General features: G+C 41.6%; 1 protein-coding gene across 17 annotated transcripts in view; it reads right to left on the bottom strand.

Moving 5' to 3' along the window:
• Positions 1-12053, bottom strand: part of FGGY (FGGY carbohydrate kinase domain containing) — a 413890-nt gene that overhangs the window by 331703 nt on the left and 70134 nt on the right. For all 17 annotated transcript variants that reach the window (XM_077891975.1, XM_077891990.1, XM_077891976.1 and 14 more), the window contains one exon: positions 5273-5361. In XM_077891975.1, coding sequence (XP_077748101.1) covers positions 5273-5361 — 89 coding nt within the window. The remainder of the gene's footprint in view (positions 1-5272; positions 5362-12053) is intronic.

The following is a 12053-nucleotide window of genomic DNA, read 5'->3' as shown; positions in this document are numbered from 1 at the left end:
TTAGTTTCTTCAAACTATAAAATTAACCTCTTTAAAGCAGAAGACAGACTACTGACAACTTACACAGAATTGTACATTGTTGTGGAGAGGAAAGGGAAGGGAAATAAACATATCACATACAGAAATCTAAGGGGAAGATCAACCTGAGATTTTAGAAATCAGCCATCTTTTCTCATATGCCATTTCAGAAAAGTCTCAGAAATTCTAACACATAATTTCTTTTTTTTATTTAAAGCCAATTTAGTTAACATATATTGTATTATTAGTTTCAGAGGTAGAATTTAGTGATTCATCAGTTGCATACAACACCCAGTGCTCATTCTATCAAGTGCCTAACATGTAACCTTTAAGCAAACTTACCAGTGTGTCTCTTATTCTTAGCCTGGCCATCAATATCTTTTAGTCCAAAGAAATAAAAATAAGTGAATTGAAAATAGACAAATCTTCCATACAGAAAAATTAAAAATAATGTATATAGATACCCCACTCTCAAGGAGGTGAAGCATAACTCCCTACTCCTTAAATGTGGGCTGTGCATGGTGATTTCCTTCCAAAAAGTACGATATACAAGAAAAGGAGTAACTTAAGAGTGGAAAAATCTAACAAACAATACCTTAGCCAGATAATCAAGGTCAACATCAACAGTAATGTCATATTGATAGCGTGTACCCTGGATATGATATGATGAGAATGGTACTGTGGTCCATCAAAAACGTAATACTCAAATCTCACCATGAGAAAAACATCAGACAAATTCCATTAGAGGGACATTCTATAATATACAGGATTAATTCCTCTTCAAAACTGTCACGGTCATCAAAAACAAAGTTGAGAAACTGTCACACCCAAGAAAAGCCTAAGGAGATATGACTAAACCATATACATTTACGGTATCCTGGATAGGATCCCGGCCATTAGATAAAAACTACTGATGTATAAATAATGTATGGAATTTAGTTAATTATAATGTATCAATATTGGTCCATCAATTTTGACAGAGGTACCATACTAATGTAAGATATTGATAATATGGGAAACTGGGTGTCAAATATTTACGAATTCTCCTGTACTGTCCTCACAACTTTTCTATAAATCTAAAACTGTTTTAAAATAAAAAATGTACTTGAAATTATAGTTAAATGTAATAGGTCTTACTTTTAAATAATTTCTAAAATATTGCCAACCTCTGATAGCTAGGAAAAGAAATTTCTCTCAGCCTCCAGTGTTAGAAACAATTCTACTTCTCCTGATCAGCAGTTAGGTTTTTATCTGTTTACTCAGTTAATCTTTGTAATGTTCTATTCTTTACTTTGGCCACTAGGAAACTTAGAAACAAATCTATTAGTAATTATGAAGAATCTTAGAGCTTTTACAAAGTCTGTAGCTTCATTTTAGTTGTTCCTATAATATTTTCCCTCCTGTGTGATTTTTTTTACATATTTTATCACCTTTTATCTTATTCTTTTACTAGTCATCTCAGATCTCTTTAGAGGGAGGATTTCTACATGTGAATATGTTTTTGTCTGATGATACAAAGTTACAGTGTTCAAATTTCTGACTTCCCATCTGTCATGTAACCAAAATTCTGGGTAGTGACCCATCCAAGGGTTGGACTGGGGCAAATTACTAAAGTGTCCAGCTTTAGTTTCTGAGCTGCAAAATGATGATACCACCACCTGCTTTAACCAGTGGTCATGAGGACTAGTGGGGTTCACATTTGCTAATATGCCTAGCACAGATAAAGAGAAGGCACTTGAAAATCATAATGATCACATTATTATTAATAACAAAAATAGCAATCATTATTTTCATTCATATAATGAAAAGAATTAAGTTGAATTACAAGTCAATCATAGGCCAGGCGGTGATTTTCTCAGTGGCCCAGATAAACAAGGGTAGCTATATTTAGGGGAACAAGAACGACAACCAAAGGTGGGAGGGCAAAGCCAGATAGGGGAAGAAGAGAATGAGGAGGACTTCTTACACAACGTCACTGCCAGAAACAAGTCTGAAAGCTTTAAGACAAGGTGAAATCTGATCACTTTTTAGCCTTAACACCACTAGCGTAATAAAAAGTAAAAGAGAGAGAGAGAGAAAATAAAAAACACCCTCTAGTCTTTCTGGCACTCATCTCCCCAAAACGTCCCAAAACAATCACAGTAAGAGCCAAACAAACACCAAATCTGAACCTCCCGTTGGCCCAGATGATGCCAAGGTCATGTTTCACTCCCCAAAGTTTCCTGGTATTGGCACATTCAAACTCGGATCCTCATCACCCTTATTCTAGGAAAGGGGACAGACAATGGGGATTTTTCGTTAAAAGAACCAAGCACTGCTGCAATGCTGTGTGCTATACATTTTGTCTACAGTACCTCTAACCTTCTCAGTGACCTTAAGAGGATACATCCAGGTGAGGACCTGAGGCTCAGTGAGGGAACTAGTTCACTAGTTTTTGCAGACAGTGCACCATGAGACACTGAACCCGGGTCAGTCTGACTACAAGGATTTCCCTCTTTCCACCCTGCCAACAACTTCAGGCAAAGACTCCTTGCCAAAATCGAGAGAGAAAGGAAACTAAATAAAATAGCTAATTCCTTCAAAACATTTCTCAGCAATGCGTTGAAGTTCTTCTGTTACCTTGGTCAGCCTACACAATAACGCCACAGATTGGGTGCTATCACTGTCCCAATCTCCAATCAAGAAAGTTCAGAGGGCTTACTTGTTTTGTCCTAATCGTGCAGGTTGAAATAGAGAAGGGAGAAGGAATTGAGAGACTACGGAACCAACAGGAGAGAAAGACAGGTGCAAGAGGCAGGGGTACGGGGAGAGGTTAATCACTTCATAAGAGAAATTTGGTGCCTCGTGCCCCAGGATCCACAGGCTCTGTTCTAGGAGACAGGCTGGAGAAGAGGCTTCAGAAGGTGCTCATGAGTACAGGGCAAGGGGCAGGGGAAGGGGAGATTGCAAATTTGCACTAATGAAAATAGAATGAGTCATGAGTGTCACAGCCAATAAGAAAAAAAAAAAAAAGGCAGGGAACACTGGACAGCCAATAAATCACTTCTAACATTAAACTTTCTGTTTTCTGAGGGTTTCAGATTGTGGTGGGCAGGATGGAAGCCCCCGAGCACATTCTGATGGGCCAAAAAGAAGCTCTCGTTTTTAAATTTACCTAGTTCATTAAAAGTTTTAAAATACTTCCAATCCCTCACAGGTGTGAAGTACCTTAGAGTCATATATCATTTTCCTGTATATTCTGTTAACCAATGTTCCCCAAAACTACCTGATCATATATAACCACCTCGGGTACTTGTTTAATGTATAAATTCCCAGGTACCCCATGGAGAATCTTATTCAATAGGCTTAAACTGGAAGCCCTGGGGATTTGTGCTTTGAATAAATGATTCAGCTGATTCCTATAATCAGGCTAGTTTGGAAAAGGTGCTTTAATAGGACTGTCCCAACAAGCTTTCACGGTAGGTATCATGATCCCTATTTTAAAGACAGGTTAAAGGAGGAAAGGACATGCCCAAGGTCACACAACTCACATCTGGCAGAATGGAGAACTACAAATCACACTGTGACTCCACAGTAGGTATGCATGCCACCACAATTAAATCTGAGACAGAGCTAGCTTTAAAAGTTCACTTTTGCGGTCTTAATATGGCCTCAGACACCAGGAAATGGGAGTATAGACTATCCAGTGCCATCAGAAAGAACCAGGGGCGAAGTCAACACCCTGGGTTGAATAACACTCAAGGAAAAAGAAAAAGGAAAGCAAGGTCCTCCTCTATCTGCAGTTCTATTTTTGAGCCCTAAAATTTTGGGGGCCAATGGGGTATTGCCAACAGCTGCACTATCAGCACTGCTTTGACTAATAGGTCCATTTGGCTAAAATGATGGAAATGCTGCTTTCACTACTACACAAAGGGAGCAAAAAAAGTCCTTCCAGAAATAACTTCAGGTAATTAATGTCACACCAAAAGAGGAATGCTCAATATGAGATCTTCACCCCCCACACAGACATCCCCATTGGTGATAGTAGTAAAACAGTGACTAATTGTACCTTCTGAGGGTAAAGTTCAGACCACTCCCCCAGGGCTTGCTCCGCTAGACAAGGGTAAGTACCTGGGATATGCTGAGGCCATCATTATACACATGTGGATCCCCACTATCCTGAGACCTGTGGCTAATGTTCACTGGTGGTACAGGGAGATAATTCACATAAAGAATGGCGTGCTTGTGAAACATGTCCTCTACTATCTCTTTTCTGGAAGCCCCTAATACTGAACTCTTATCAACTCTTATCAAGAAAAGGTCCAAATCATACAAAATGAGATAGACAGGAAGAGCACAGGGAAAATGATACTCCTACTCCAAGCCTCCTTTGACTTCAAATAAAAAGGAAAATGGGGAGGATTTAGCCCTCCCTGAAGGAGTAGACTTTAAGATCAACACCTGCCTCCCTAAATATATGTACTTACACAGGTTTATCTGTCCTCTGGGAAATGATCCTCTTTCTCACAGGTTTGTTCAATACAGATTATCTAAATCATTTTCATGATGAGAAAAACCTTCCCCCTGTCCTGCTGCCTCCCCTTGTGTGTCCCCTGAAACCTGAGGTCAGGATGACAACAGACTTGCAGGCTTTGAGATTTCATATTCAACTTGACTCTATTAGACACACACATACACAGCCACACCATTAATCATAGCAGCTGCTGCTTCACACCAAGTATTCTTTAAGTTGTCTCTGCCACATAGCACATAGTTATTTATAACATTCATAATTTATTGAAAAATACTATGACTCCAGCATACAGACCCCCACACTCTGCAATGATTCGGGTACGTTAATGTAAAAACCAACACACTCATCCAGTTAAAATCAGCTTCCTTGAAAAACATACCTCTGCCTTCATTTTAAGCCCCCCCCCAAAAAAAATTTTTTTTCTTTTATTCACCATGTAAAAAGTGCTTTTGGAAAAACAGTCACATTTCATGATGGACTGTTCATGTCTCCTTCAAATGTGTCCAATTTTAATGAATGGTCTTCACCTTGGATACCAACATTCCAGGCCTCATAGGAACAATGGTGTTTGGGCATGTGCAGTGGAGGTGGAAGATGGATTCAAGATGTTTCAAGTATGCAAAATCGCATGCAGATGTACAAACAGTACATCCAGTCAAAGCGAGTTAAGAAAGCAATATATATATACAGACACCCGAGAATGGATGAGCGCAAATAAAATCCAACTTGTAATTAACATACCGTGCTGTGACACCTGTTGCCTTCCACGATAAGAAGTCTGGGAGATCAAAGAAATGTCCCGCCTTATCCCAGCAAGTCTCTCTCAAGTTCTGCCAAATTAAATATATATTAGAATCAATTATGGGCTTTTTTTCCCCCTACCCCTCCCCTCTTTCAATAGCGTTTCAAATTTTTCAAAACAAAAGCATAGCCAACAATGTCCAATAAAACATCTGTTCAGGGGCTGGAGGCCGGGGAGCAGCATGGTATAAAAGCAGTACCTATATAGGAAAGAAACACTGGCATTTATTGATCCTTCCAAAAACGACCATCATTTCCCTTTTATCCCCTTGGCCAACGTGGAGGGGGAAGAAGCACGCTCCGAGAGGGTATGCAATCCATCTTCCCAGTGAGGGGTCACAGGATACACTTCAAGACACAGTTAAAATTTCAAAGCTGAACAGTTAGTTATAAGCTGGGAAGAAAACTGCACTAAGAAACTATCACATGTCCCACAATGTGCCTGTCATGTAAAATTCTCCCCACATCAACAGTTTCCAAAGGCAGTAGAATAGTTGGTTCCTGCCTTCAAACAACTTCCTGTCTAAGCCAAAGAGAATGGCACATAACCAAGATAATCAAAATACTTAAACATTTGTTTCTTCCAGTCTCTTCCACATTCCCAATGTGGTCAGATTTTTTTCTTGCCACTGGGCGGCTTCTTTCCTCTACCACCCTCTTGCCTCCCAGCATCCATGTCACCCACACCCTTTGGTTAACCCTACCCACCCTTCCTTGGAGAAGCCTTCCAGGATCTCCTACTCAGGGTAGGTCTGAGTCTCCACCCACTCCACCCCACAATTATTTGTGTACTGTCTTTCTTTACTATGAGAACCTAAACTACAATGTCAGAGACCTTGTCAGTTTTATGAACTATGATATTACCCCCACAACTCTCTCCTTTCCTCCCCTACATAGGGCTGGCCAGTTAGCCACAGGGTAGAAACTACTTGACTTCCAGTCCCCGTATGCCCTTAACTGGACCAGGGATGGGCATGTGACCTCCCTGAGCCAATCAGATTCCTTCTTTCAGGAAGTTAGACTTAGGATCCAAATGGAGTTATTTAACTTCTGCCTGTGGATGGAACTGGAGTGGTGATAAACTTGGAAACTGTAAAGTGGACATTTTCTGCCAAGTACCTAGAGAAGTAGAACTTCACAAAGAGAAGACTAAAGCAGACAGAAGCAGTAGCAAATAAGGTTTTTCCTACCATCCAGGCAACTCTCCAAGTCCTGGTTTCAATTATTCCCTTCCCAAGAGGCCACAATAAAAGGAATGTATCACAAGCACAAGAGTATCTTGGAGAACCTTAAGGGCCACAGTGAAGAAGCACCACAAGAGATCTATTCCAGTATCCATGAGAGGGTGACACACAGCAGACAATAAATATTTGTTGGACTAGACAGATTGCTCACTTTTACCTTCCAATCTCTTTCATGTGAGAAATGCTTCAGAGTTTAGAAATGGATTCCACCAGTGTTATCTCCTTAGAATGAGGGGAAAGTTCTGAGTGTTCTTACATCTACTTTATAGACATACGACTGGCCTTTCTCTACATTTCCCCTCAAATTCCCTGAGATCTTCCTATGCCCCCCTTTTCTCTCACTACTCTACGAACTATTAAAAGTAATCTCAAAAGGGTTCAGATGTAAATGACAGTGGGAAGCCCATTTTCTATTCTTCCTGTTGCTGTTGATTTAATTCCTAAGCACTGGGGTGAGAGTTTACATCTAGAGAGGGCAAAGCTTGTCTTCAAACATGTTAATGGCAAAAGCAAAACTTACAGCTAACTAAAAGTGCCTAACACAGCTATGAACTAGTGGCATCTTCAGACCCTAACAGGTCACAATCAGGAAAGTGGTAGCCTTTGAAACTGTGTGAGTCAGCCTACTATACTCTGCCTTCGGGGCAGCACCCGAAATCACTTTCCCTGTACTCTGTGGTTTCAGTGATCAGTTGCTAGGGAGGAGGAGAAAAGGCAGCCTCCTTCTACGGGTTCCAGAAGTCCAAAGCCAGTCACCAGAAATCAACCACTAAACCACAGCAGCAACAACCAGTGCTTTAAGCCAAAGCTGAACAATGTTCCTCAACTCCGAAAACAACTGCTTCTGTTAGATCTTGTATACGGTCATTAAAAGATTTCACATAATGAGAGCTTTCAGCCTGGAGCCACGCAGACAGCCACTGCGGACAATGGGACTGGAGCAAATGTCTCAAAGAGAACTTCAAGATTCTTGCCAAAAAGAGACATGCTGAGGTAGGAAGGCGTGAGGCAGCCCGGGAACGTCATTTCTTCTTGAGACGGAGCCAGCTTCATCTACCAAAGCCACAGACCCCAGTCCGACTCCGTCTATAGGATGAGAAACTAGAAGCATCTGATTAGAAGGACGAGGTATCCTTAAGAACACACATGGTCTTGGAGGAAGAGAGAGCAGCAGTAGGCCCTATTTTCTCTACAAAAGCAGTCTGGAGATGAGCCAGCAAAGAGAAGGGGGCAGAGTTTGCAGGGATGAGAGGGGATGTCTCCTAAAGCCTGATCTCTTGCTTTGAGATGCTGACAGACTATCTGTAAGGATCCCATGCTGTTCTTATGTTGGGCTACATGATTCACAAGTGCTTTGTCATCAGGTGCCAGATGGGCCAAGAGCATGTAGCCCCATGGATGGATTTTTAATCCAGTTCTGTGGGAAAATCTCTCCTTCCCTCCCACTCCACAGCCAGCACACAGTCCCAGCTGAGGGCCTCAATCTTACTGAATTAATTCTATTTTTGTAACCATTGGGCCTGCATCAAGACACAGGGAGTGCCCTCCTCTAATTCCTCCGCAGCTCACAAGGGAGCCCCTACATGCCTCATGTCATGGGATTCTCAGGGTGGTTCAGAGGTGTGTGGGCGAAAATACAGCAGCCTTGTACCAGGAATGTTGAAACAGTTCCATACAAGGCTTAGGCCAAAGTTACACAGGACTTCTAGCCCTAAAGTGAGTGTTCCTTTCTTCTGCTATGCCATAGTCACCGTTCTGAGGCTCCCAGACCCACCAGAAATGGAGGATTTAGCCTTTGGGGAACATCATGATGGAAGCTGTTGCCATTCTTTACAGAAGAATAAAAAAAAAAAAAAAAAAAAAAGCCCTTCCAAACACACTTCTGTAGACAATTATAAAACTTCAGAGATTTCACTTCCAATCCCGAGCAGCTCACGTAACTTCTGTGGACCTAATAACACCTTCCATGCACAGATGGTATATGGGTTGGAGAAAGCACAGAGCAGGCCCTCAACACACGCCAACTTTAGCTCTATCTCAACATGTGACAGCTGAAACTAGTCCACACTAGAAGATCTCTGTGTTTAATGAGTTAAGCCTATCTTCCAGTTACCAAGCAACTAACAAAAACTAGTCTTTCCAAGAAAAAAAAAAAAGAAAGAAAGAAACCAGTCATGATTTGGGGTATATGACTTGGCACTAAAGGCTTCTGCATTCCAATAACGATCCTTTGAGCTAAGCGATCTCCCAGGCTTGAAAGCAACCAAAGAGAACCACTTTTTACTTTTTTTTTTTTTTAATCATCTATTACTTCATAAAACCACAGCATTTCTTGGGAGGAGGCTACAACTCAAAGTGCACACAGCTGCAGGTCTCAGCAGAGGGTGGAGATAGAGCAGTATATCCAAGATTCAGAGCCAGGCAGCAGCCGCCCTGCCAGCGTTGGGGCCGAAAGATGTAACTTTCTCCCTTGCCCTCTCTCTCTGTGGTGTTCAGGGAGGCAGTGAGCTATCTCCTGGCTTCTCGATGCCGAAGGAACTAATGGGAAACATGAGGAAAGTCCTGCAGTGTATGTCGGAAGACACCAGGGTTTAGGAACAGCATGAGAAGGTAGGGGTGAGCAGCTAAAACAGGATCCTCCAAGTATTTTGCTATTAATTGCAAAGCAGTTCTGCCCACACTATCTGCTGTGTGTGGTAAACAAAAGGGAGGGAACAGAGCTCCCTAATTCCCCACCCAGTAAACCATCCTGCCTGGACAGCCCAAATACTCACGACGTTGTTTTCCACCATAACTACCAATGAAAAAGCAAAACCTTATCTTCACTCTACATTCAAGACTCCAAATTAGGGCATAGGCTGATATGCCAGAGAAGAAAGGTGTTTCAGGAGGAAACTTAATCCTCAATGTTATTCTTAAAAGAAAAATGATGCCGAAAACATAGAGTGGATCATAATCTGTAGCCAGAAACCTCCCAGGATGAATAAAACAACTGTGTGTTTCAAACTCCCAACCACAAAGGAAAGACCAAACACCGGACATATTTCAAGTCAGATACACTGAGAGGTTTGTGGTACTAAGGGCATCTTTCTAAAAACTGAAAACTTACCATTACATTCCTTTCTTTAAAATGATCCAACAGTTCTCATGGCTTAGAATCACTGAACTCCTTGGCATGGCTCTCAGGACACTCAACACCTTGGCTCCAACTTGGCCATTATAATGATGAATCCTTCTGGGCTCATCTCCTAGCATGCTCTACCCAGTACTCACCTCATTTCCTTTGCTTGCACAAATGCATTATACTCTTGCACATTTCCATGCCTCTATGGAGGCTTGTGCCTCTACTTGGATTGACTTCCCCACCTTCTTCCATAACCAAACTTCAACCTTTGACTCAAATCCAACTCAAATATCATCCTTTCAGTGAATCCCTGCAGGCCCTCGCTGCCTAAATCGACCTCAAAACGACAAACTTCCAGAGGGCAAAAATCAGCTCATACATGAAAAAAAAGATAATGCAAAAAATGCAAAAAGTTTTGGGATATATAAAAAAATTTATTTTTTTTATATAAAGAAATTTAAAGACAGGCCCTTTCAAAAGAAAATTACAGCAGAGCTGGAGAAAGATGTGCACAAAGGAAGAGGTAATTAATAAGATGATGTATGACAATAATGTAATGAGCCTGATACCAACGTTTGGTGAGTCAGCCTCATAACTTTATCATAATATTTGGTGTGGGCCATATATTTGCCTCTAATGAGTAATCATAGACAAGGTTCTCTGAAAGGAGGAAAAGGGCTTTGGGGCTGTAGTAGCCAGAAGAGGCTTCATGGGGAAGAGATCTGAGCAGAAGCCTAGAGGTCAAGTCGAATAAGCATCTATGCCAGTACTGAGAACTAAACCCAAGAAACAAAAATCTGAATTGACAGGACTGCCCCCATTAAAGAAGGAATTATTTAACTGTACCATCACAGAACTTATTTGTGAAATGAAATAATTCCATTTCATAATTTAATTTTTAGGAACTAGGATTTCTATACATCCTCCCCCACCATCTTCCCCTAGAGCCCTACTGTTGTACAGAAAGGCAAACTCAGAACCCACACGAGAGCTGATTTCCCAACCATAAAAAAAGTTATCATTTTCATGAAAACTGATCATATTTAGCAAAGCTGACTTTGCCAGGAATGTGATACCACCACATGCATTAGGAAAACAAGGCTGTGGAATGTGGGCTCTAAGAACCCTGGAGTCAGGCAGACCTGAGTTTGATTACTGGCCTCACCACTTCCCAGCTGTGTAGCTTTAGGCAAATTAATTCTCTAAGCCCCCGCTTCCTCAAGTGCCATATTACTAACATCTATCTCAAAAGGATGTTGTGAGAAATAAATGAAATGATGTAGAGTGCCTGATAAGTCAACAGGTTTCACCCTAATTACTGCTACAGAACTCCATGTGTTTCAAAGCACTGTGACGTGCATGATCTCATCTGCTCTGTACAATTCTGCAGGGCAGGGAAGGCAAAAAGTGATCAACCTCACCTTGCAGGTTGAGAAACTAGCAACCGGAAAAGGAGCACACTGTCCCAAGGTTAGATCAGTGAAAGATACACTAAAATGTGGATCTCTAATGACTAGCCCACTGCTAGTTCAGGTGCCTGCCTCCCTACAGCATAATAAAATGCAGGAGCCCCGGGAGTAAAGGAGGGAGCCATGGTGACCTAGACAACGCAATTCCTTGTGGGTGGTACTGTCTGTGAGAGGGAGGAAAGGAAGGAGTCCTAATACGAAGAGGCAGCTTTGGAATGGGTAAGGTCTTGGAACAGACATGAAAGAAAGCAGAAGCTCTAGACAAATGAAGAGGTGAGGAGGTCTTCCCTACTACCTCATTCTCCTGCACCCCTTCATGCCCTTCTTGTTGCTTTTCTGTCTACTTCTTCAGCACCTTTCTCTTAGTTGCCCTTTAAATGTGGATGCTCCCCAGAATTCCTCCCTCACCCAAATGTTCTACTCACTGTTCACATGCTGCCTAGGCAATCTCAATTACTCCCACCCTTCCATCCAACAAGTCAAATGACTTGCCAAATTCCAATTCCACACTCTCCTCTGAGACATGCCTCCTGGTGTTCCACTGCACCTGTAACTCAACACGTGCAAGGCAGAATTTGTTATTTTTCCCAAAATGTTTTCCTCTGCCTTGATTTCTCTCAGTTGATCCAGTTACCCAAAGGGTCATCTTCTACCTCTCCTTCTCACTCCTTTTTTACATGCAATCATCCATCTAATTTAAACTCTTAGTTAATTCATGAAGAGGTCCCCACCACTTCACCCATTTCATATATATGAAATCCTACACATAGGAAGAAAATTATTATAAGGATTGGCTCACACAATTATGGAGGCTGAGGAGTTCCAAGATCTGCAGTAGATGGCTGGTGATCCATGAGTTCAAAACTGAGTCCGAAGGCCTGAGA

Source organism: Canis aureus, chromosome 3 (assembly GCF_053574225.1).
Source record: "Canis aureus isolate CA01 chromosome 3, VMU_Caureus_v.1.0, whole genome shotgun sequence".
Classification (NCBI taxonomy): Eukaryota; Metazoa; Chordata; class Mammalia; order Carnivora; family Canidae; genus Canis; species Canis aureus.
The sequence above is the reverse complement of the archived record's forward strand: the minus strand, read 5'-3'. Positions and strand labels throughout refer to the sequence as shown.